At 56.6% G+C, this 25391-nt stretch overlaps 1 protein-coding gene and 1 non-coding gene across 2 annotated transcripts; both read left to right on the top strand.

The window, feature by feature from the left end:
• The first annotated feature begins 129 nt into the window (after positions 1 to 129).
• On the top strand, positions 130 to 22310 carry PLCD3 (phospholipase C delta 3). The gene is made up of 15 exons (XM_002806824.7): positions 130 to 406; positions 11806 to 11967; positions 12050 to 12278; positions 12654 to 12783; positions 14034 to 14262; positions 14577 to 14778; positions 14931 to 15075; positions 16651 to 16803; positions 17930 to 18082; positions 18190 to 18340; positions 19460 to 19576; positions 20242 to 20408; positions 20589 to 20724; positions 20805 to 20954; positions 21112 to 22310. The coding sequence occupies exons 1-15, from the start codon at positions 244 to 246 to the stop codon at positions 21198 to 21200; spliced, it is 2376 nt and encodes a 791-aa protein (XP_002806870.2). The 5' UTR covers positions 130 to 243; the 3' UTR covers positions 21201 to 22310.
• LOC118154155 (U4 spliceosomal RNA) lies at positions 5823 to 5960 on the top strand. Its single transcript, XR_004744052.1, has one exon. It is a non-coding gene; the product is annotated as a U4 spliceosomal RNA (small nuclear RNA).
• Positions 22311 to 25391: the final 3081 nt, after the last annotated feature.

The raw sequence follows: 25391 nt of genomic DNA, 5'->3' as shown, positions 1-25391 counted from the left end.
AGGCCACTGCCTGGCCCCGCCCCCGCACCGCCCTTGCCCCGCCAATCCTGCCCCGCCCCTCTCCGGCCCCGGCCCCGCCCCCCCACCCCGCCGCCGCCGCCGCCTCCGCCTCCGACTCCCTCCCGCGCTGCTAAGTTTCTTCGCTTGCCGAGGCGCTCAGAGCTGGGGCCGGGCCGGAGCGGCGCCCTGCTGCCCTGTCCCCGCGCGCAGACCCCGGGCCCGGCCCCGGCCTCTCGCCGAGCCATGCTGTGCGGCCGCTGGAGACGCTGCCGCCACCCGCCGGAGGAGCACCCGGTGGCCGCCCAGGTCTCAGCCCAAGTCGCGGCGCCGGTCGCGCTCCCGTCCCCGCCGACTCCCTCCGATGGCGGCACCAAGAGGCCAGGGCTGCGGGCGCTGAAGAAGATGGGTCAGTGATGGGCAGGGGGCTGCGGGGTGGTCGCGGACTGTTCCCAGGGGCGCAGTCTGGGGCGCTCCAGGGAGCTGTTCGTGGACTCCCCGGGCTGCACGGGGCTGGGAGGCTATGGTGAGGGGCGGAGGGCCAGCGCCGTCCAGCCGGGCGTCGCACCTGGGATCACCCAAGGGTCCCGGCGAACCGGGCGCCCAGGATGTTCTTTGCTTTCCACCAGGGGGCTCTCGCGCGGCGTCTGCAGGGCGAATTTGGGCACCGGGCGCTGATGGGGTCCCCAGGGAGAGTGGAGTGGGAGAGGGAGGCTTGGGGTGGCCCTCGCCCGCCTCCTCAGCAGTATCTAGGGTCTGCCAGGGCCTCTTGGGGTCTTGCGGCCCTTAGGAAGGATGTGAGTTTGCGGCTGGCCTCCGCGGAAGAGGCTGGCCTCCCCAGCGGTCCTCCAACCCGCGGCCCCACAGGGGCAGCCACAGCCACAGTGCCCTGGCAGGACTGGTCTAACCAGTGAGAAAGTCCGAAGGCCAAGACTCTCATCTCAGATTTAAGGCAGTCAATCGTGCAGAAGGAATGTAACTGGCTCACTGGAATGTCACAGAGGCAGCTGGTGCTGGATGGGTTACACAGGTGGTGTCTTGCAATCTTCCTTGACTTCCTGAGAGAAGGAGGGTGAATCCCTATTTCACAGGTGAGGAAACTGACTCAGAGATGGCAAGGAATTTGCCTGTGACCACACAGCCAACAAAAGGCAGTGTGAGTGGCACCCTGGCAGTGCTCCACCACGTGGCCCCTGGGACCCTCTCTGAGTCCAGGCAAAGTGGGACCCACAGGGTGGTAGAGGGTTTGAATGAGGGGGCGCTTCTGAGAGTGTTGTCTGGCATGTAAAGGACCTCCCTACTGAGGTGCTGCGTTGGAGCTGCTGTTGCTAGTCAGTGTTGGAGAGGCCAGGTGTGGAGCTCGGGAGCAGAAGGACAAGGCTGCCAGGCACCCCGTGTGAAACTTGGGGCAGAATTCAGGGTTCCCAATTGCCAGTTTTGCCTTCTTGTTTCCCACACTCATTCCACCTGAGCGCTATGTCTGGGCGCTGTGCCTGGCATTCTGCTTATTGAGACGTAAGACACCGTCTCTGCCCTGCCATCCATTCAACCACGTATGCATTGGACAAGCACTTAGGCAGTGCCCATCGTATGTTACAAGCACTTGTGGAGTGCCTATGGTATGCCCTTCCGTGGGGCTTCTGCCCTTAGATAGCCAAGGTTCCAGCAGGGAGGTCAGACAATGAAACAAAGGAACAGGACTCTGGGGACCAGGGACAGGGGGCAGCACATGAGGGGATGGGGAGCCAGTGAGGGCCCTGGCTGGCCCCAGCTGAGGAAGACCAGAATGGCAGAGGGGAGAGGCTGGGGATGTGGGGAGCTCCTCCAGGCCCTCCCTGGAGAGTCATGGACTTTATCTGGAGGGCATCAGGAGCCCCAGGAAGGGCTTGGGCAGGGGTGAGTGTGGAGAATGGGGGGCAGGTTGGATGAAGGCAGGGGAGAAACGGGGAGACTGAAGGAGGGAGGCTGAGGAGTTAGTTGGGCAAGGGGTGGGGACCAGGCTTGGGAGACCCTCAGGATGGACTCCAGGGCTCCCAGGAGATACATCAGGCTGGACTCTGTGATTGCGGGTGTCATTCTCTGGGCTAAGAAGTGGTGTGGTTTGGGGAGTAGCAGGTGGCCGTGGTGGGATAAGCTACCGCTGGGATGGCTGAGGGCAGCCCTGGGACCCAGCCCCTGCAGGGTCCTCGGTGCCACAGAAGGGCTGAGGGGAAGCCTGGTGCCCGTTGGCTTCTTCATTCCACACGTTTGCTGAGCGCCATCAGTGGGCCAGGGTGCTGTGCCAGGGGCTGGGGCTGCAGAGATAAGTAGCACAGAGCTTTGCCCTCGGGGAGCACACAGTTCAGTAGGCAGAGTCACATGCAGACAAATCATTACAGCTGAGCCCAGCCTCAGCACTGATCAGCTGAGTGAGGCTGCACGGGAGCTCTGGGCACCTCACCAAGGTGACACTGTCAGGAGCTATGTAGGTATCAGAACATCATCTCTGCCACCCTTATTCCCCATCACTGCCCTGTCCTGCTGAGTGACTGCAGAGAGAGGAATGTTGAATCCGAGTCTGTGGGGAATGTCCCTTCCCCAGGCCACAGAGAGCCCAGGGACAGGGTGGAGAAGGAAACCCAGTCTTGGGGCCCAGCCCCTCGGGCCATCAGAGGCCAAGGCCTAGGCCTGTCACCCAGATAGCCTCCCTGGCCTTGCCCTGCCCCTGCTGTCACCACACCCCTTAGCCTAACAGAGAATAGATTTTATGTCAAATCAGGTGGAGGGACTAGGGCAGGGAATGGCTCAGAGGGGCCCGAGGATGGAAAAGGCCTTTAGAGCCACACTAGGGATACCCAGATGAGCAGGGGAAGGAGGAAGAAAATACCCCCATGGTGAGTCAGAGTCCTTCGTGCCCCCAGCGCCCCACTCCTGGGCTGGGCTTCTGACTTGCAGGGATTCATGAAGAGAGAGGAGTGTAGTCCAGTGAGCACCTGCCCTGCGTGAGGCTCTGTGCTGAGCTTGCATCAGACCTGATCCTGCCCAATCCTCAGATATCCCCGTGTGGGAGGGAAGTCCCCGCCAAGGCCACATGCCTGCCTGCTGCCAGAGCCTAGTTTCCGTGGCAGCTCCCAGTGAATACTTTTTATTGTTGTTTATGACACAGGGTCTCACCCTCACCCAGACTGGAGTGCAGTGGCACAATCATGGCTCACTGCAACCTCCAATTCCTGAGCTCAAGTGATCCTCTCATCTCAGTCTCCCAAGTAGCTGGGACTACAGGCATGTACCACCAGGCCCAGCTAATTTTATTTTTATTTTTTGTAGAGTTGGGGTCTTACTATGTTTCCCAGGTTGGCCTTGAACTCCTGGGCTCCAAGGATCCTCCTCCCTTGACTTCCCAAAGTGCTGGGATTACAGGTGTAAGCCACTGTTCTTGACTAGCCTTGTGAATATTAATTAACCACTTTGTAACTGTCCCAGGTGCTTTTCGAATATTATCTCATTTAATGCTCACAATATTATGAGATGGGTGGTACCAGCAGCCTTCTGTTACAAATGAGGAAACAGGTTCAGAGAGGTTTGGTAACTTGCCTAGGGTTCCAAGCCAGGAAGTAGCTGAGACAAAATTTGAACCCAGGCAGTGTGGCCCACAGTCTGCTTGTCACACAGTGACTGATGGAGAAGCTGATACCTGCAGGGGGCCTGCTGGCCGCTCCTCTCCCACAGGGCCCTGCCAGCCCCCAGGAGTGTCCTCATAGGGCTGCCAAATAAAATACGGAACACCCAGTTAAGTTTGGATTTCAGCTAAACTCGTAATTTGGAATGTATTTATACTAAAAAACTATCTTTTGTTTATCTGAAATTCACATTTAACGGGTATCCTGGATTTACTCTGGCAGTCCTCTGTCCCAGAGCCCCATGTGTGCCTGTTCCCTGATGCTCCACCCCTTGCCCCTCATCCCCCCCTGGGCAGAGCGCTGAGTGGGCAGAATCCTGTCCACTTCCCTCCTGGCCTGCACACACTACCAAGTGCCCCCGGCGAGAGGGCTCACTCCATGGCCTGCCTGGGATGCCTCCCGCAGGGTGAGTGGGACTGCTGTGGGTGGCTGGGCAGGTGAGGGTCCTCAGAACAACCCGAGCCCTGGCAGACTCCTGGTCTGGGTGGGGGGAGAACGGACGGCCCTCCAGGCTCAGCAGGGGCTTGCTAGGTGGGACTGGAGGGCTGGCTTTGCCAGGGCCTGCAGTCCCCCCTCACATCTCTCCCTGTTCCCCACCCTGACTTCTGCACCCAATCAGGCTTCATGCCTGTTCTGGCCCCACAGAAAAGGGGGCTGCCACCCGCCTATCACTGTGTCTGGCCCAGGGCCAAGGAAGGCACCGCCTGCCTTTCCTGACTTTGTTGATTCTCCAAGGAATGTTCTGGACTCTGGCGCTGAGCCCCCGCCAGTCTCTAGCCCTGGGTGTGGCAGCCAGCTGGGACATGCTTGAGGTGTGGAGGGGGCTGAAGGATTAGCTAGGTGAGAGGGTCTTTGGGACCCCTCACCATCATATGTCCTCTCCCAGGGCCTCATGGCCCCGGCCACCTGGAAACACTCTGCTCCCTGCTCGGCCTTGGCCACGGCTGCTGGCTGTGGCAGTTCCCTGCATGACTCGCATTCTTACGGAGCCCTGTGTGTACCTCCCAAGTGGGAGCCGCCTGTTTCCCCCCAGCTGACCCACCTTCCTCCCTCTCCACCCATGAACCCTGTTCACACACACACACACACACACTGACACACTCACATTCATTCACACTCACAGACACGGACACACACTCCTGGTCTCTGCATTCACCAGACACACACCCTGCCCTTCATACCACCCCTTGGGGACACGCCTGGACGGAACACTCCCGCCTTCCCCTCAGCTGCCCTGGTGCCTGCCTCCTCCACGCAGCCTCCGTGCCCGTCCCTGCCTGGGGCGGCCTGCACTGTTTTTAGCACATGGGGCTTGCCTTCTCTGAGCTCAGTGATGCCTGTGAAAAGGATGGGATTTGGGGCCCCTTCTGGCTCTGACATGGTGGTTTCTGGTCCCTGGTCTTGGCTACCCTCACAGAACTGCTCAGGCCCCAGACCATACAAGCCCCAAACTGCCCGGGCTGCAGGTGGAGGTTGAGACACTGGGCTTGCCCTTTCCTCATCACGCCTGCCCGCTCTCTGGAGACTGAGATAAGCTGCAACTGGGGAAGGCGTCTGAGTCTGAGCTGTCAACACTGCACTGGGCAGGAGGTGCCGCTAGCTGTCCTGGTCGGGGGAAGGTCCCAGCTGGAGGCCATGGGACTGAGGGGACAGATGGATCAGAACACGTGGGTGCCTCTTCCCACCTGGGGCACTGACTCACTTCCCAGAGCCCTGCCTCAGTTTCCCTCTTTCTGATTATTTACTGGGCACCATGTGCTTGTACCCGTTGTGGACACACACAGTGCTTTGGGGTCAGACTCCCCCACCTTCCACCACATTTCAGCTCCACCGGGTGCTGACCTGGCTGTGTGCCCTTTTTTTTTTTGAGACGAAGTCTTGCTGTGTCGCCGAGGCTGAAGTGTAGTGGCATGATCTTGGCTCACTGCAACCTCCGCCTCCTGGGTTCAAGAGATTCTCCTGCCTCAGCCTTCTGAGTAGCTGAGACTATAGGCACGCACAACCACACCCAGATGATTTTTGTATTTTTAGTAGAGATGGGGTTTTGCCATGCTGGCCAGGCTGGGTGAGCCACTGCACCCAGCCCAGCTGTGTGCCTCTTCAACACCATTTTTGAGATATTAATTCACTTACCACATAATTTATCCATTGAACATACACAGTGGGAACTTTGCACAGTGGCAGTATCATAGCCAATGAGGTTTATCTGAGGTGAGATTATTGCTGATTGAAAACTTTTCCCAATACCCTGCCATGACTACTTGAAATATAGTTGGCATTGGCAATTGACAGTCCCTATGGAGACTTAATTACTTAAAAATGATGATAATGAAATAAAAAACAGAAAGTACACAGTGGGGAGCACTTTGGCAGGCAGAGGCGGTTGACTTGCTTGAGGCCAGGAGTTTGAGACCAGCCTAGGCATTATAGTGAGACCCCAACTCTACAAGAAAAATTTAAAAATTATTCACGTGTCGTGGCGCAAGTCTGCAGTCCCAGCTCCTGGGGAGGGTGAGGCAGGTGGATTACTTGAGCCCTGGAGTTTGAGGCTGCTGCAGTGAGCCATTATTGCGCCACTGCACTCAAGGAGACCCTGTCTAAAAAAAAAAGTATACAATGGTTTCCAGCATATTACATCATTAAACTTTAAAAATTATGGTAAAATAGGCCAGGTGCCATGCCTCACTCTTGTAATATCAGCACTTTGGGAGGCCGAAGCGGGCAAATCACTTGATGTCAGGAGTTCGAGGCCAGCCTGGCCAACATGGTAAAACCCCCGTCTCTACTAAAACTACACAAATTAGCTGGAAATCCCTTGAACCTGGGAGATGGGGGTTGCAGTGAGGTGAGATCATGCCACTGTACTCCAGCCTGGGCAACAGAATGAGACGCCATCTCAAAAGAAAGAAAAATTACGGTAAAATACATACAACAACCTTGGCCATTGTAACCATGTTTAAGTGGTTAATTCACTGGCATTAATTACATTCACACTGTTATGCAACCTTACTGTTACCTATTTCCAAAAGGTTTTCATCATCCAAACAGAAACTAACCGTCCAGAAGTGACTCCCTATTACCTCTCCATTCCAGCCCCTGGTAACCTCTCAGCTACTTTCTGTGGCTATGAGTTTTCCTGCTCTGGGGACCTCAAATGGTAGAATCACATCGTATTTGTCATTTGGGGTCTGGCTTCTTTTACTTGGTGTGATGTTTTCAAGGTTCATCATATTGAAGAATGCATCAGATTTCACTCCTTTACATGGCTGATACTACTACACTATACTGATGAACCATATATTGCTTATACACTCATCTGTCTTATCTGTTTTTTTGTTTTTTGAGACGGAGTTTCGCTCTTGTTACCCAGGCTGGAGCGCAATGATGCGATCTCAGTTCACCGCAACCTCCGCCTCCTGGTTTCAGGCAATTCTCCTGCCTCAGCCTCCTGAGTAGCTGGGATTACAGGCATGTACCACCATGCCAAGCTAATTTTTTGTATTTTTAGTGGAGATGGGGTTTCACCATGTTGGTCAGGCAGGTCTCAAACTCCTGAACTCAAATGATCTGCCCGCCATGGCCTCCCAAAGTGCTGGGATTGTAGGCGCCCATCTGTTGAACACTCAGGTTGCTTCCACCTTGTGAACCTTGTTTTCCCTCATTTTTACTGCTATTAATTTGTGGTTGTCTCCACTCACTCAATCACTGGCCCAGCAGCTGCTGTATTAAGCCAGAGATGGTTCAAGTAGATAGAAAACCCACGGGAACAGTAGGAGGCAGGCGGCTTGTGCACCTGCTCAGAGCAGGTAGGAATGAGGTCAAGGGGACATCTGTGGGTTTGGGCCTGGCAGGACCTATAAATGTTTACTGGGTGGCTGGATGGAGAGCCACAGCCCTCGCTGCGTCACTGCCCTCCCTCTGACCTTGCCTCCTTACCTCTGTTGGTCCTGCCCCCCACTGCCGGACACCCCAGTCCCCTAACTTCTCCAGGGTTCAGAAGCACAAGCAGTGGGGAAACAGAGGCACCCACCGAGGGACTCAGCACCTGGCCCTGCCTGGGACTGCACCCTCCTTCTGTTTGGCTTTTCCACAGGGTGTGTGGTTGGGGGGCAGTGCTAGTGTGTGGGACATCCTGGAATGTCACCCCTTCCCCGAACAGGTTCCTGGGGAGCTGAGGGTAGGGACTAGGAGTTGGGGCCCCCTCCATTGGGAGCCTGCCCCAGTGGGGGCCCAGTCACATGTTCCGGCTGCCTGTGTTGATGGCCTGTTTGCAGAAGGGTCTGGACAGAGCAGGCCCTGGTGACTCACCTCCATTTCCGGCCTTAGTCACTCAACCTCCACACCCATGAGCTTGGCATCAGAGGGCTGGCCTGGGTAGGGAAGGCGGCCCCTGGCTGCAGAGCCTGGTTGCCATGGCAACAAGCAGTCCCCTTTCCCATGGCCGGCCCAGTGGGTGTAGGAGGGTGTGCCCAAGTGTGGTAGCACTGCAGGTGCCCCTTGACTGTTCTGCCCTCACCCTGTCGTTGCTCAGGATGGGACGATTTAGAGGCTGCCTGGACCTTTGTCTGGAAAGAGGAGGGTTCCATTTTCCCCTTCCTGACCAGGGGTCACTGAGTGGGCATTCACTCAGAGGGCCACAGTCTAGACCCTGAGGGACCCTCTGGAGCTGTTAGGATCACAGGCTGGCCCCAGATGGGTCATGGCCTTCGAAGGGGGCAGATTTCTCCTCATGCCCCCGAGACGCTGATTTTCAGTCATGGTCAAAGTAGGTTTTAAAAATACAGATGGCTGGGCTTCATCCCACACCAGCTGGGTGAGACGCCGTGGGCCGTGGGGTCTGCAGCCTCTCCCTGGTGATTCTGATGCACAGTGAAAGTTGAGAAACCCTGACCTGCGAGGCCTCTGCCCTGAACTCCAGACAGATGGGGCAGGGCTGGGGGTAGAATTCGCTTAGTCACCCATCTGCCCATCTACCTGCTTGCACCTTCAGTAAACACTCGCTGGGACCCTGGCTCTGGAATAAGCAAAGTGATGAGGAGATAAGACCTCATTCTGCCCTCAGGTTTATTAAAATATATAGGTGGGTTTTGTGTTTTATTTATTTTTGAGGCAGAGTTTCGCCATTGTTACCCAGGCTGGAGTGCAATGGCGCGATCTCGGCTCACTGCAACCTCCGCCTCCTGGGTTCAAGCAATTCTCCTGCCTCAGCCTCCCGAGTAGTTGGGACTACAGGTGCGCACCACCATGCCCAGCTAATTTTTGTATTTTTAGTAGAGACGGGGTTTCACCTTGTTGGCCAGGATGGTCTCCATCTCTTGACCTTGTGATCCACCCTCCTCGGCCTCCCAAAGTGCTGGGATTATAGGCGTGAGCCACCGTGCCCGGCCTGTGTTTTATTTTAATTAAAGCAAAAAGTGCTGTTAGTGGTCAGAGAGGGAGAACTCCCACTTGAGGACAAATAAAGGAAAGCTTCCTAGAGGAAGTGATATCTGAACTGGTCCTTCCAGGACTCAGATAGAAGGAAGAGGAGAAGGGAGAAGGATCCTAAAAAGGGTCCAAGAGAGGGTGAGAGGAGTTGGTCCAGAATGCAGACTCAATTCCTTAGGTCAGAGTTTGCAATTGGGCAAGCAGGAGCCTTGGGGTGGCAAAGCCAAACCCAGTATAGGGGCTTGTCGAAATAAAGGGAGGAAGAGAGGCCCACTGTTATACTTTCCTTCAACCCACACAAGGGCTATTGGTTTTTGTTTTTTCAGTTTGATTTACTTGCCAACATTAGAAAATCTGGAGGCCTCCCACATAGATCTAGATTCCAGTTCTCTGGAAACTCTGGGCCCTCATCTGCTCCTGGCTGCGCTCCACCTCCAAAGGCCATGGACTCCCTATTTACCCAGTTCCCACCTCTTCTATTGTCTTCTGGCTCAAAAATCTTTGGTTGTGACTCTCGTTGAGGCATTGTGGAGCAGGGTGTGGCACCGTCCGGGCTGGGCATCACGTGTTTCAGGGGGCCAGAGCCAGGAGAGCGTGGCACCTCTCCAGGGCACAGTGTTGGTCATGCTGCAGAAACCCCTAGATTTTGGATTTTGCAGCAGGTATGATTGTGGTCTCCATTTTATGGATGGAGAACATGAGGCTTAGTGCCAGGTTAGGGCCACTGGGCCGTGTATTAAATAACTGGGAAGTGACAGAGTTGAGACTTACTCCCAGACTTCTGAATTTAGAAGCACTAGAAGAGCTGTGCGTGCAGGGCCCAAGGGCAGAGGCGCTGGAGCCCAGCCTCCAGAGTCCGGAGCAGCCTCTACCACTCTGGAATTCCGGCAGGTTACTTAAGCTTCCCTGAGCCTTAGTTTCCTTGTCTGTCAATACATGAGCAGGGCCTGCACACAGGAGGTGCTTTGTAAACATTTGCTTTTATTTATTTATTTTTTTAGAGACAGAGTCTCACTCTGTTGCCCAGGCTGGAGTGCAGTGGTGCAATCTCAGCTCACTGCAAACTCCACCTCCTGGATTCAAGTGATTCTCGTGCCTCAGCCTCCCGAGTAGTTGGGATTATAGGCGCATGCCACCACGCCCAGCTAATTTTTTTGTATTTTTAGTAGAGATGAGGTTTTGCAATGTAGGCCATGCTGGTCTTGAACTATTGTCCTCAAGTGATCTGCCCACCTTGGCCTCCCAAAGTGCTGGGATTACAAGCATGAGCAACCACTCACAGCCAGTTTTTAAAATTTTTTTAGAGACAGGGTCTCAGATTGTTGCCCAGGTTCTTCTGTAGTTCCTGGCTTCAAGTGATCCTCCCATCTTGACCTCTGTGGGATTACAGGCATGAGCCACTGCGCCTGGCAACATTTGCTTTTATTAAGGAAGGTGGACACTGTGGCTGGAGAGTGCATGTGGGCTGACGGGCCGTGTGGTGGGTGGCATTGGCTGGGCAAGAGGGAGCACCAAATGTCACAGGAGACCTTCCTTTTGGCAGGGCCCCACCAGGTACAAAGAGGACACCTGGAGATCAGCCGGGCAGGGCTGGTCCTGGAGACCTCAGCCTGTGACCTTGGAGCCAGGGTGGGCTCTGCTGCCCTCCTTGTCTTTGGGAAAGCAGAGCCAAGGTGCTTGGGTTGCAGGAAAAGAGATCTAGGTTAGATGGTGAGACCTTCCTGATGGCTGCGGTTTCACATCAAGGAAAAAGACTCTTGGAGGCAAATTCTGGACTTGAAGGTTGGAAGTCATGTTGTGGGGGATAGTGGCAGAAAAGGCAACTTTTTTTTTGAGATGGAGTCTCACTCTGTTGCCCAGGCTGGAGTGCAGTGGTGCCATTTTGGCTCACTGCAACCTCCACCTCCAGGGTTCAAGCGATTCTCCTGCTTCACCCTCCTGAGTGGCTGGGATTACAGTCATGCCCCACCACACCCAGCTAATTTTTGTATTTTTAGTAGAGATGGGGTTTCACCATGTTGGTCAGTCTGGTCTAGAACTCCTGACCTCATGATCTGCCCATGTCGGCTGCCCAAAGTTTTTTTTTTTTTTTTTTTTTTTTGAGATGGAGTCTTGCTCTGTCACCCAGGCTGGAGTGCAGTGGCATGATCTCAGCTTACTGCAACCTCCGCCTCTCAGGTTCAAGCGATTCTCCTGCCTCTGCCTCCCAAGTAGCTGAGATTACAGCTTCGTGCTACCATATCCAGTTAATTTTTGTATTTTTAGTAGAGACAGGGTTTTACCATGTTGGCCAGGCTGGTCTCTAACTCCTGACCTAAAGTGATCCGCCCTCCTTGGCCTCCCAAGTCCTGAGATTACAGGCGTGAGCCACCGCGCCTGACCAGAAAGGGCAACCTTTAGTGAGGCCTGAGTCCCAGGCACTACCTGAGAGCAGTTCCAGGCTGAGGGACTGCAGGGCTGCTGCTTGGAAGGACGGAGATAGGATCCCGGTGGGGACTGGGGGCGGGGGGCGCTTAGGGCCCCAAACCCCAAAGCCAAACGCAGTGCTGGAGGCTTCTTACAATAGGGGAGGAGGGGAAGTCTGTGAGGGGCAGGAAGCTCACTGTGGGGCGAAGGCCTGGGTTTGGAGAGGCTGAGGGATGGGGCAGCAGGTCCTAGGGTAGGGCGGGGGAGCCTCCGGGCAGGGATGGGCTGACACCCCGGGTCCTCCCGCCCCCGGCAGGCTTGACTGAGGACGAGGACGTGCGCGCCATGCTGCGGGGCTCCAGGCTCCGCAAGATCCGCTCGCGCACGTGGCAGAAGGAGCGGCTGTACCGGCTGCAGGAGGACGGCCTGACCGTGTGGTTCCAGCGGCGCATCCCGCGCGCGCCGTCGCAGCACATTTGTGAGCCGCCGGGGGGCGCCGGGCGGGTGGGGAGGCGGAGACAGGCCCGGTTCTCCGTCGCCCTGATCGGCCCTCCCCGCAGTCTTCGTGCAGCACATCGAGGCCGTCCGGGAGGGCCACCAGTCCGAGGGCCTGCGGCGCTTCGGGAGCGCCTTCGCGCCGGCGCGCTGCCTCACCATCGCCTTCAAGGGCCGCCGCAAGAACCTGGACCTGGCGGCGCCCACGGCAGAAGAGGCGCAGCGCTGGGTGCGCGGCCTGGCCAAGCTCCGCGCGCGCCTGGACGCCATGAGCCAGCGCGAGCGGCTGGACCAATATCCTGCTGGGGCTGGGAGGGTGAGCCCCATCCTTGGAGAGCCCCCAGGCCCGGGGAAGTCAGGGCTCTGTCCTGAGGGCACACAGTCTAGGTCGGAACCCTTGGTCTTTGGAACTGAGGGTGGGGACACGCGCCCTGGCCAGGCCCAAGCTCCCACCAGGAAAGGTGGCGCGGCTCCTCCTTCAGGGAGGCCTGACGCCTTCTGAGGGTGGAGACAGGGCTTCCTTTCTTTGGGGAGCCCCAGGCCCGCGGAGGAGACACTGCTACTGTGCTCCGGGAGCCTCCAGACCCAGGTGGGGGTGCCTTACCTGGGGGAGGGTGGGTGGGTGCGTGAGAGCCTGGCATGTTGCTGGTATTTCCTGAGCAGCCACACCTGGATCCACACCTACCTGCACCGAGCTGACTCCAACCAGGACAGCAAGATGAGCTTCAAGGAGATCAAGAGCCTGCTCCGAATGGTCAACGTCGACATGAATGACATGTACGCCTACCTCCTCTTCAAGGTGGGCTTCCACCCTGAACCCCGGCCCCTGGCTCTGCCGTCACTCTGACCTCTGCCTGCCCCCCACCGTCCAAGTCATTCTCCACCTGCAGCTTTCTTGGAGATAGTAGCTTCTCCTTGCACAAAGGCAACACCTGGGTTTAGTTATCCTTTTGCCTCTCCTGAGGCCACTGGGCCAGGCAGGGAGTGGGGAGCCAGAGCCCAGAACTTTTGTCACCCTCAGTCAGAGCCCAGGGGTGGGGTCGTACCTTCCCACCCCTCCAAAGTGAGCTGCAAAGCTGTTTTCATTTCCCCGAGTCTGCGGGGCACCTTTTGCATGTGGGTGCACAAGTCAGGAGGCAGCCTGCGGCATGCATGGGCACAGATACACCTGCACCCTTCTCTGTGACCCTCCTCTGCGGCACAGGTGGACACCTCATGCATGGGAGCACGGGGCACACAAGAGTGGGCTTGGCAGCGAGGGCCCACTGGAGCACATGGCAGACCCATGTGCATGTGGACTGTGGGACCCCCTGTGACCCCAAAAGACAGGAGAGCCCATGGCAGCTGGACCCCTGGCCACAGCTTCACAGGGTACTCCATGAATTCTCATTGGCTTGTTCTCAGTGACCCTGGGTGTGACTGCGTGCGTGTCAGGATAGTACTATGTCCACCTGGGAGAGTATGAGGGCCCTGTCTTGGCCCAGGGTCACCATTTTTCCTCCTATAACTTGATTTTTGGTGTAGGTCTTGGCGCAGAGGGGCAGACAGTGAACCCGAGAGATGTTCCTTAAAGTCCAGCTCTGCAGGCCAGGCTCAGTGGCTCGCCCTTGCATCCTAGCACTTTGGGATGCCTAGGTGGGAGGATTGCTTAAAGCCAGGAGTTTGAGATCAGCTCGGGCATCACAGCGAGACCCCATCTCTACAAAAAATACAAAAAATCAGCCAGGTGCAGTGGTGCCTATCTGCAGTCCCTGCTGTCCAGTGATTTGGAAGGCTGAGGAGGGAGGCTGCAGTGAGCTATCATCAGGCCACTGTGCTCCAGCCTGAATCATAGAGGAAGACCAAAAACAACCAAACCAAAAACCAAAACCCAAAAAATCCCACCCTGCAGTTTCCCAACTGTGTGAGCTGGAGTCATAGTCTGACTCTGCTTTTCCACCTGTGCCACGGGAACATTGCCTCCTCAGATGTGGTAGATGACAGATGGGTCTAAGGGGCCAGGTTTCCTGGAGTGTCCGCCTTCTCTGAGCTTCTCCCGCTGCTCCCCAGGAGTGCGACCACTCCAAAAACGAGCGTCTGGAGGGGGCTGAGATCGAGGAGTTCCTGCGGCGGCTGCTGAAGCGGCCCGAGCTGGAGGACATCTTCCATCAGTACTCCGGTGAGGACCGCGTTCTGAGTGCCCCTGAGCTGCTGGAGTTCCTGGAGGACCAGGGCGAGGAGGGTGCCACGCTGGCCCGCGCCCAGCAGCTCATCCAGATCTACGAGCTCAATGAGACAGGTGGGGGGCAGCACGGCCAGGTCGTGGCACCTGACAGGGCCGTGTTCCCAGCTCAGTGGGTTCTGCTGTGGGCTGGCTGTGGGCACTGTCTCGGGCAGGTTATCTCGCCTCCTCCAGACTCAGCTTCCAAATCTGTAAAATGGCACAACAGTGTGTCTTCGTTCCAGGGTCTGGTCGGAGGTTAAGTGGCACGTGGAGTCTAGTCAGTAGATAATAATGACTAGTCGTTATTCCTGAGTGGGCCTTGGGGGCATTTGAAGCTGGACATGGGGGATCCCCATCTGGCCGGATGCCCTCTCCTGCCACCCCTGCAGCCAAGCAGCATGAGCTGATGACACTGGATGGCTTCATGATGTACCTGTTGTCGCCGGAGGGGGCTGCCCTGGACCCTGGCCACACATGTGTGTTCCAGGACATGAACCAGCCCCTCGCCCACTACTTCATCTCCTCCTCCCACAACACCTATCTGACCGACTCCCAGATCGGGGGGCTCAGCAGCACTGAGGCCTACGTTAGGTACTGTAGTGGGGGATGAATGTGGCCGGGAGCCCGCTTGGAGAGGGACATGAGGCTGGCTTCCTGGGGCCTTCCTGGTTCAGCCTGCCTGCTGCCCTTCTCTGTGGCACTCACGTGACACCTTGCCCATCCACCCATCTGTCCATCCACAGGGCCTTTGCCCAGGGATGCCGCTGCGTGGAGCTGGACTGCTGGGAGGGGCCAGGAGGGGAGCCCATCATCTACCATGGCCATACCCTCACCTCCAAGATTCTCTTCCGGGATGTGATCCAAGCTGTGCGTGACCACGCCTTCACGGTGAGCCCCTGGGATCCCCAGCCCCAGAGCCTTCCCAATGACCCCGTTCTGCACCCACATGCCAGCTGCCCTCAGTCCTTCTAGAGGAAACCCTTGCCTAGAGAATCATTCATTCACTTGGTGCTGCTGGGATAAGTGGCCACTAGGGTGGACTGAGCAGAATGAGCTGCTGCCTTTTATTTGGGAAATATGCTTGCACTCTCATATTTGGGAAAGGTCTTAAAATCACCGTTTTTAGAAGAAAACCTTGGGGGAAGGGAAGGACACTTTAATCATGATTTCCAAAGAATAAATCAGTCGCAAGAGAAGCTCAACAGTGACATCTGCAAAAACATTGCAACTTCGGTCACAGTGTGCAAATCTTACCATTCGCAAATGAGGGGAGGAGGGTTTTCAGCATAACTGAACACGGTCGATGTTATTCACATGTAAAGAGCATTTCTGGGGCAGATGAGGTGGCTCACACCTGTATTCCCAGCACTCTGGGAGGCTGACACAAGGATCACTTCAGGCCAGGAATGAGCAAATAGCGACATCCTGCCTCAACAAAAATAAAAATTAGCTGCGTGGGGGCATTTGCCTGTAGGCTGAGTTGCTGAGGAGGCTGAAGTGGGAGGATTACTTGAGCCCAGGATTGGAGGATGCAGGGAGACTGATTGCACCACTGCACTTCAGCCTGACTACAGAGCGAGAGGAGAATAGCTCGAACCGGGGAGCTAGAGGTTTCAGTGAACCAAGATTGTGCCACTGCACTCCAGCCTGGTGACAGAGTGAGACTCCATCTCAAAAAAAATTAAATTAAATTTTAAAAAATCAGCTGGGCACGGTGGTTCATGCCTGTAATCCCAGCACGTTGGGAGGCTGAGGCAGGCAGATCACAAGGTCAGGAGTGTGAGACCAGCCTGGCCAACACGGTGAAACCCCATCTCTACTAAAAATACAAAAAATTAACTGACAATGGTGGCGGGTGCCTGTAATCCCAACTACTTGGGAGGCTGAGGCAGGAGAATCACTTGAACCAGGAGTAGGCAGTTGCAGTGAGCTGAGAGTGTGCCGTTGCACGCCAGCCCGGCCGACAGTATGAGACTCTGTCTCAAAAAAAAAATCAGCTGGGCATGGTGGCTCACACCTGTAATCCCAGCACTTTGGGAGGCCAAGGTGGGTGGATCACCTGAGGTCAGCAGTTCGAGACCAGCCTGGCCAACATGGTGAAACCCCATCTCTACTAAAAATAAAAAAATTAGCCAGGGGTAGTGATGGGTGCCTATAATCCCAGCTACTCAGGAGGCTGAGGTGGGAGAATCGCTTGAACCCGGGAGACAGAGGTTGCAGTGAGCTGAGATTGCACCACTGCACCCCAGCCTGGATTACAGAGTGATACTGCATCTCAAAAAATAAAAATAAAAATAAATCATTCCTGCAGCCACCCTCAGCCTCCCGGAGAGTCTACTCCTTCCCTGGGTTCTTCAGAGCCCTGCCTTTGCCTGCCTGTCCTGAAGGGTCTGGGAGCCAGGTGTTGGGAGGTACTGGCAGAGGGAGGAGAGTGGCTCTGAGCAGCTGCTCTTCCCTCCCCAGCTGTCCCCCTACCCTGTCATCCTATCCCTGGAGAACCACTGCGGGCTGGAGCAGCAGGCTGCCATGGCCCACCACCTCCGCACCATCCTGGGGGATATGCTGGTGACTCAGGCCCTGGACTCCCCAAATCCTGAGGAGCTGCCATCCCCAGAGGTTATGCCCCAGCCTTTAGCCTGGGTGGAGGGAGGGTCTGGTGGGGTCCACCTCCCACCCCTGCTCGTGCCACCTCTCCTGCTCAAAACCCCTCGCCTCCCACTGCCTTAATCTTTCTCCATTCTTCGTTCGTCTGTCGTCCCCTGGTCTTGTCCCTCTGCTGCCCTCTGGCTCTCCATTCTTCACTAGATGCCCCCCACACACACCCTCTTCTGTGACCTGGCTCTGCCCTGCCTGCCCTGTGTCCCTGCCTGGAGAGTCCTGCAGGTTCTGCCATTCCCGCCTGCAAGATCTGGGTTGACGCTTTCTCTACCTGGAAGTTCCTTCCTGGCCATCCACACTTGCCAAGCATCACCTGCTTAGAATTCAGCTCAGCTGCCACTGCCTCTTCCTGTGACCTCATGCACTTCCCCAGCTCTCGGGCCAGAGGAGGCCTCCTCCTGTCCCCCAGACCCCAGAGCGCGTCCTCTGCCCTCTTAGGACATTGATTCTTTTTGGGCTCCTTGAGAAAACTCTCCTCCTACTCTCAATCCCCAGTGTGCAGGCAGGGTTGACTCACTTTCTTGTGTGTGTGAGACGTGCTTTCTGTTATTAGTGTGAAAATCACACCCATAAAAGAAAACTGAGCTGTACCAGGGGCTGCAATGAAAGTGCTCCCCCCCCACCCCCGCCGCTGACCTGTTCTCTTTTACAAGCTCCAGCTTTCTTGCATGTCCTTTGGGAATCTCCCCACGCACATTACCTATGAACGGATGTGTACTGTCTTCTCTTTTAAATGTAATCACAGGGTCCTGTGATTACAGGTTGTAGCCTCACTTCTTCGCCTAAGATCTTTTCTGAAGAGGGCCCCTTCCCTTTCAGTCCTGAGTTGTCTCGGGCATTTTAGTGGCTGCTGCGTATATTCTGGTGTTGAGGGACCTTAGGAACCATCCCTCCCTTCCCAGTAGCCTCCTAGGCCGTTCTCCACTCTTTGCTATTGGAAACATCCCTCATCTATGTGTCTCCTTTCCTGTCTCCTACCCCCAACCAACCCCTCACATGGTGGTGGTTGAATAACTGACTGGCCCACTCACTGCCCCAAGGGCAAGAAAGCCTAACCCTTCACCCTCCACGTTGGCCCCCACAGCAGCTGAAGGGCCGGGTCCTGGTGAAGGGGAAGAAGCTGCCGGCTGCTCGGAGTGAGGATGGCCGGGCTCTGTCGGACCGGGAGGAGGAAGAGGAGGAGGAGGAGGAGGAGGAAGAAGAAGAGGAGGCAGAGGCTGCAGCGCAGAGACGGCTGGTGAGAGCTGGTGGGCTGGGGTGGTGGAGGGGAGTGGTGGAAGGTGGGAGGACAGGTGAGGGGAATGGGGCCCGCTGAGCCCTGATGAGGCTGGTCTGGTCTCCCAGGCCAAGCAGATCTCCCTGGAGCTGTCGGCCCTGGCCGTGTACTGCCAGGCCACCCGCCTGCGGACCCTGTACCCTGCTCCCGGCGCCCCCCAGCCCTGCCAGGTCAGCTCCCTCAGCGAGCGAAAAGCCAAGAAACTAATCCGGGAGGCAGGTAGGAGCCAGGGCACTGGGTGTCTGGGGCGACACGGTGCTGGGGACGCCTCCTGAAGTGGGTCTGGAAAAGGAGTTGAGGGGCTTTAGGGGACAGTAAAGAATCAAGGCTGGGCACAATGGCTCATGCCCGTAATCGCAACACTTTGGGAGGCCGAGATGGGTGGATCACCTGAGGTCAGGATCAAGACCAGCCTGACCACATGGAGAAACCCCATCTTCACTAAAAATACAAAATTAACTTTGGGATGCCAAGGCGGGCAGATCACCTGAGGTCGGGAGTTTGAGACCAGCCTGACCACATGGAGAAACCCATTCTCTACTAAAAATACAAAAATTAACTGGGTGTGGTGGTGCGAGCCTATAATCCCAGCTACACAAGAGGCCAAGGCAGGAGAATTGCTTGAACTCTGGAGTCAGAGGTTTTGGCGAGAGCTGAGATCACACCATTGCACTCCAGCCTGGGCAACAAGAGCAAAACTCCATCTCAAAAAAAAAGAAAAAGAAGTCAAGAGGACCGCAGAGAGGGGCTGGGCTGAGGGAATGAGGGCCCTGCACATTTCCAGGGTGGACGGAGGGGAGAGTGGCAAGCTTCGGGTGGCCTGCTGTCTGCCTTCAGAGCCCCGTGGTGGGGCGGGCCATAGAGGGTGATGGGTCAGGCCAGACTGGGGCCTGGGGGAGCCTAGCAGCAGGTGTGACATTGGGGAGGGGTTCCTGGGGCAGGTGATGCTGAGAGGACACATCATCTGGAGGAAGAGGAAGCAGCCAGGTGAAGAGGGGGAGGGGTTTCCAGACAGGAGGAAAAGGTTGTTGAAAGCCTGGAGGCATGACCTGAGGGGAGTTTCAGGAACCCCGGTGGAGCTGGAGGGCTGCAGGCATTCAGTGAACATCAGTAACAGGGAATTGGGGGCTGGGGATGTGGGGCCAGGCTGTGTGGCTGGAGGGGTCCCCACAGTCTCCACAGTGAGCTTCCCTCTCACCGTAGGTCAGAGGAGAATGGGGAGCAGGGGCAGGGCAAGCTGGGGATGGCCTTGGCCTCTGTTCCCTGGAGGTTACAGGCCTGGGCTTTGGGTGAGGAACCTCTGGGGTCTGTCACAGTCTCACCCCAACTCTGCCCCAGGGAACAGCTTTGTCAGGCACAATACCCGCCAGCTGACCCGCGTGTACCCGCTGGGGCTGCGGATGAACTCGGCCAACTACAGCCCCCAGGAGATGTGGAACTCGGGCTGTCAGCTGGGTAAGTTGGGGCCACAGGAGCGGGAGCGGGAGCGGGAGCAGGCAGGGTGCCGCAGTGTGGGGGAGGCCTTGGCAGTCAGGGGCCCACACAGCCTTCCAGTCAGTGGAAACATGCATTTTGTTGATTATTTTTAAAGTTGCCAGCAATGTAGGTGGGAAAAGCAAATCAGGCTCGTTTGTTCTTGACAGTGTACAAGTCTCGCATTTTTATGATGGTAGAAATTAAAACCTCCACTCCCATATCCCCCGGACACACACACACACACACACACACACCCCCACACACACCTGGCAGTCCCACTAACTCAACACCAATGAGGGCAAGCTCTGGGAGACACTGAGCCCCACCAACGGAGGGCCGTATCGTCTCCTGGGGGTGAGGCTGGAAATCCCAGACTTCCTCAGACCCCTGATCCAAGCATGGCCCTGAGGTTGGGGGCTATTTCAGCACCTCCCACCCCAGCCTTGAGGGATCCCAGGGCAGAGATACAGGTGACAGTGGGGGCTGGGTCCTTGACCCACTCCCCTGAAGTCAAGTAGGGGCAGAGCAGCACTAAGCTAACAATGGGACCCCAGGCCCTTTGTAGAGAGAAATGCAGTCCCCTCAAACTGAGTAGTGAGGACAGGGCTGCTATGAGCCCTGCTCTGATCCTGCTGTGTCCACAGTGGCCTTGAACTTCCAGACACCAGGATACGAGATGGACCTTAATGCCGGACGCTTCCTGGTCAACGGACAGTGTGGCTATGTCCTGAAACCTGCCTACCTTCGGCAACCTGACTCAACCTTTGACCCTGAGTACCCAGGACCTCCCAGAACCACTCTCAGCATCCAGGTCAGCAGGCTGGACTGGGCCCCAGCCTGGGGTCAGACTGGTTCTGGACCCTTTGTGAGGTGGAGGAAGGCAAGGGAGGTTGGGGACAGGATGGGATTGGGGGGTGGTCTGAGCTTGAGGCCCATGAGGGGATGGCCAAGGTGGGTGTGGGCCCCAGCCACTCCCTTCCTCACCCCACAGGTGCTGACTGCACAGCAGCTGCCCAAGCTGAACGCCGAGAAGCCACACTCCATCGTGGACCCCCTGGTGCGCGTTGAGATCCATGGGGTGCCCGCAGACTGCACCCGGCAGGAGACAGACTACGTGCTCAACAACGGTGGGTGGCCATGGGTGGAAGCGGGGTGCAGGGTGGGTCCTGGGGCCCCCTGGGCTCTGATTGCCACCCCTGTGCTCTAGGCTTCAACCCCCGCTGGGGGCAGACCCTGCAGTTCCAGCTTCGGGCTCCGGAGCTGGCGCTGGTCCGGTTTGTGGTGGAAGATTATGACGCCACCTCCCCCAATGACTTCGTGGGCCAGTTTACACTGCCTCTTAGCAGCCTCAAGCAAGGTTGGTGGAGGCCGGTGGGGATGGAGAGGGATGTGGGTCCAGGCCCTGCAGACCCTGTTCACCTTTGTGCCTCGAATTTCCTGCCCTGAACCAGGCTGGGCTGGGCCAGACCCCCAGGGTGGGCAGAGGACCTGAGGCCTGGTTGTCCTCCCCACAGGGTACCGCCACATACACCTGCTTTCCAAGGACGGGGCCTCACTGTCACCAGCCACGCTCTTTGTCCACATCTGCATCCAGCGCTCCTGAGGGCCCGGCTCACCTGCCCTGGGGTTCCACGAGTGCCAGTCCATGTACCCTGCAGAGCCCTCTCCTCCTCTGGAGTCGGGTGGTGGGAGTGCCAGCCCCCAGCCCGCCCACTTGGCCCACTCAGCCCACTCACCAGGCGCTGGTCTCACCTGGGTGCTGAGGGCTGCCTGGGCCCCTCCTGAAGAATAGAAAGGTGCTCGTGTGACTTCAGTGAGCTCCAGCCCTTCAGTGGGCCCTGAGATGGCCTAGCTCTTCTTGTCCTCATTGTGACTTATGAAGAGCCAAGCCTGTTGCTGCCAGGAGACTTGGGGAGGCAGGACACCTATGGACCCTTGGTCCCTCTCTGTCCTCCAGTGGGCCATCCCAGCCTCCTTCCCCCAGAGGAGCGCAGGCACCCCACTTAGCCCCAACCCGGGCTTAGCCGGTCCCCGAGCCCTCCTTTGCCCCAGGCCTTCTGGACTACTCCCTTCAGCTCCAGAACCTGCGCTCCCCTTCCCTTTTTTTTTTTTTTTTTTTTTTTTTTTTTTAAATAAGATGGGGTTTCACCATGTTGGTCAGGCTGGTCTTGAACTCCCGACCTCAGGTGATCCGCCCACCTTGGCCTCCAAAGTGTTTGGATTACAGGTGTGAGCCACCGAGCCTGGCCCCCCTTCCTTCTTAAAGCAAGAAGGGGGCGCTGAGGCATGGAGTCCTGGAGAATCTGGTAGTAGGTTTTGGTTTTTATTTTTTGAGACAGGTTCTTGCTTTGTCACCCAGGCTGGTGTGCAGTGTTGCAGTCACGGCTCACTGCAGCCTTGAACTCCCAGGCTCAAGCGATCCTCCCATCTCAGCCTCCTGAGTAGCTGGGACTACAGGAGCAGGCCACCACACTTGGCTAATTTTAAAATTTTATGTAGAGACAGGGGAGTCTCCCTATGTTGCCCAGGCTAGTATCGAGCTCTTGACCTCAAGTGATTCTCCTGCCCCAGCCTCCCAAAGTGCTGGGATTTACAGGCGTGAGACACTGCCTGGCCTGGCAGTAGGTTTGTAACTGTCATAGAAGAGCCCTGGAGAAGAGAGTAGAAGGAGCCTATCTATTTAAAAAATAAAGAAGCACGTTTATTTTACCCTGAGCACTCCCTGAACACCTCTATGCTGCCACCCCCACAGGCCCATGAGGAGGGACAGCGCTGGATGAGTCCCTTGGGCCTCTTCCTCAGCAAGGTGTAGACTTGTCTAAGCCAGAGGGTAGCTGCAGGAGATGCCACAGCTCAAAATAGCCTGACCCCTTCTCCTGGCTTAAAGCTGCTGTATCACAAGACTGAGGATGCCAGTCCAGGTCAGTGCCTCCTCCCAACACACACACACACACACACACATACGCGCACACACACACACGAGGGACCTTGAATGAGGAAGGGACAGGAGTCTGAGGGACCCTCAGACAGATTGCCACTCTCCAGGCTTAGCGTTCAAGGCCCCTGTCTGCTCAGTAGGGCAAATCCCAAGGACATGGGCTTCCTTTCCCCCAGCTGGCCAGTCTCTTACATGAAGGTTGGAAACGCTTCATTATAGAAATGCTATAGGCCTCTATGGAAACACTGGGAGAGTGCACTGCACACCAGATGACAGAATCTGGAGACAATCCTGCATCCACCCTGACAGCAGACTGACAACATGGAGGCCTGGAGTTTTAGGTCCCACCAGACAACAGTGCTGACACTGGATAAGGGCAGAACGTGACATTAGTCCCGTCCCCAGAGGGTGGCCTGGAACTGGGCTGGGATAGGCCTTGAATTGCCCCCAAGCCCCAGAGAAACTAAAACACAGGGCTGGGGCAGACTCCACCTTCCAGCAACTCCAAGAACCACTGTGGAAAGTGGCAGCATCTCCCGCTCCTTCATGCTGGGAGGGGCGTCTGGGTCTCATGAACGTGTGTGTCTGAAAGAGAATAATCAGCATCAAAAGGGCCCAGAAGAAATGGGCTGGGCCATGCAGTATAGGCACCTAGCACTCGGCTGTCAGGCTGCCAAACTGCAGCCCCAGGGTGGGAGGTGCTACCAGGTGAAGTCCAGTTCAGCAAATGAAGAGTCAAGAGTTGTTAGTGTTGCCTGACCCCTGCAAGGCCTGGTTGGGGGGTCTGGGTCACGTGAGCCCCAGACCCAGGGCTGAGTCCCCATCCTGTTTGGCTTCTCTGGTTTGGTATCTGGTACTGAGAGGAAGGGCCGAAGGCTAGGATGAGGGCCCAGTGCTGGGAAGACTGCCTTGCAAGGGCAAGAGTCTTTAAGGAAGTGAACTGGGAGGCGGAAGCAAGGCAGAAATCATAGCTTTTAACCCCGGAGGCCTATGGATAGAAACCACACATAGGGCTATGTTCTCTAAGCCCAAAGCTAAGGACGGGAAAGAAGGCATAAGCCACAGGGGCCCAAGTGACTTGGTTTGGTGTAGGAGGGTTAGGGGGCCTAAGAGGGGTCAGGCAGGCCCTGTGTCCTCTCAGCTTCCCTGGAAAAGGGCTTAGAGGCACGGGCCAGGGAATGGATAAGTTCCGGAGGATAAGAACAGGGGGAATGGGAAGTCTTCAACACAGCTACTGGGACCCAGCAACTTGCCATGTTAAAATGTACCCCTGGACCACCCGGCCAGTGGCACAGGAGAGACACGGCACCTGGGCACAGTGGGAAGGCGCAGCGCCTGCACCCCCACCGAGGAGCCACTGCTGACTTGGACTGAGGGGGCTGCTCTGTGCCTATGTGGGAAAGCTGGGCCAGCTCCTGTGCCGAGGTGCTCGGGTGCTGGCTGAAAGCCTGGCTGCTGCTCTAACTTGGGCGGGAACCTGGGTCAATACCAGCTCCTCTTTGGCGGGTGGGAAAGGTCTGACAATACCAAGTATGCCCTGGAGAAGGGCAGCCTTGCCAAAGGAAGGCCTTTGGAAGCCGGCCTGGTGCTGTGGGCTTGAGGGCCTTGGTGGCTGGGCCCTGCTGTCCTGGCTGTCGCCCAAGCCCCAGCACTCCGTCTCTTCTACTGCCACCTGCTGACCAGGAATACCAGGAGGACAGAAAGGTTTGTTCAGCTGCTTCCTTTATTAGAAACAAGTGAGATGTATTGAGCAGAACAATGCATTTGGTATTTCCTCCCCAACCCTGGAAATGGATGCCCCCCCATAGCCCAAAGAAAAGCCAAGACAAAAAGATGAAACTCCCCCTTTCCTGTTCCCAGACGTGGCACCTGCCTGCCAGTCAGTATTTTTTAACTGAATTGTCCTAAACAGCCTCCCTGGGTGCAGCTGGCTTCCCGCTTCATTTTGCAGCAAAGCAAAACTGAAGCCTCAGGCCTCCCCTGATTCTGGGGAAGGTGGGCTAGGCCGTCAAAGGCTGCCTCACAGGTGGGTAGGCATTGTTGGGGGACACTCCTGCCCCTCCCCTGATCTGACATCTGGTCCCCCTCCCTCTCCTAGACTGCAGCTCCATGCAGCTCTCCAAGGGCCTTGGGCCCTCAGGTTGGTTAAATGCTGGTCATCCTTGGGGAAAGAATTCAGGACCACAGGGACTCCCCTGGGCTTCCGAGAGCCAGCAAGCAGGGGGGCAATGGCAGTTAGACGGGAGTTGTGGGGAAGGCCTGACATTTTCCATAAACCTGGTGTTCAAGTAGCTGGGTGTGGGCCAGCCTTCAGATAAGACAGGAGCCTCTTCAGAAACAGGCATGTGTGGGGAAACAAGCTGATGCAGGCCTCAAGCTGGAGCAGAGGCCTCCTATCAGCTCTCTCCCTACACACAGACTGGAGTCTGTGGTCAAATGCAGAGTCAATCCAAAGGCAGGAGGTAAAGGTCATCTTCAAAACATGGCAGCTGGGAGGACTGGGTGGCAGAGGGTGGGGGCCAGGCCCGGGGAGGGCCTTCCTACAGTGGCTCCTCGAGGAGGGTCAGTGTGAAAGCCTCAGGGTCCTTCCTTTGCTTGATTCAAGCCAGTCACACTGCAGGGCTCCTGCGGGAAGGCCCTGACTCTGGGATGATGCTCTCTGAGCTCTCTGGCCTGAAGTCCCAGAAGGGGTCGAATGAAGAACGCACGGCTTCCTGCCTTTTTGTCCCTATTGGGACAAAAAACGAGACAGGCAGCAAGCAGCTTGAGCCAACCCCTGCATACCTGGGCAGGGTCTTCACCATAAGATAAAGCAGAGTCCAAGGAGCAGGGCACCTGGTTTTGGTGAGGGAGACG

This window comes from Callithrix jacchus, chromosome 5 (assembly GCF_049354715.1).
Source record: "Callithrix jacchus isolate 240 chromosome 5, calJac240_pri, whole genome shotgun sequence".
Taxonomy (NCBI): Eukaryota; Metazoa; Chordata; class Mammalia; order Primates; family Cebidae; genus Callithrix; species Callithrix jacchus.
Note: the sequence above shows the minus strand (reverse complement) of the source record. Positions and strands in the feature narration are given on the sequence as shown.

Coding starts and splice junctions, on each gene's coding strand:
- PLCD3 (XM_002806824.7), top strand. CDS start 244: ATGCTGTGCGGCCGCTGGAGACGCTGCCGCCACCCGCCGGAGGAGCAC. Junction 11,968..12,049: donor CGCGCCGTCGCAGCACATTT/GTGAGCCGCCGG, acceptor CCCTCCCCGCAG/TCTTCGTGCAGCACATCGAG. Junction 18,341..19,459: donor GAAACTAATCCGGGAGGCAG/GTAGGAGCCAGG, acceptor ACTCTGCCCCAG/GGAACAGCTTTGTCAGGCAC.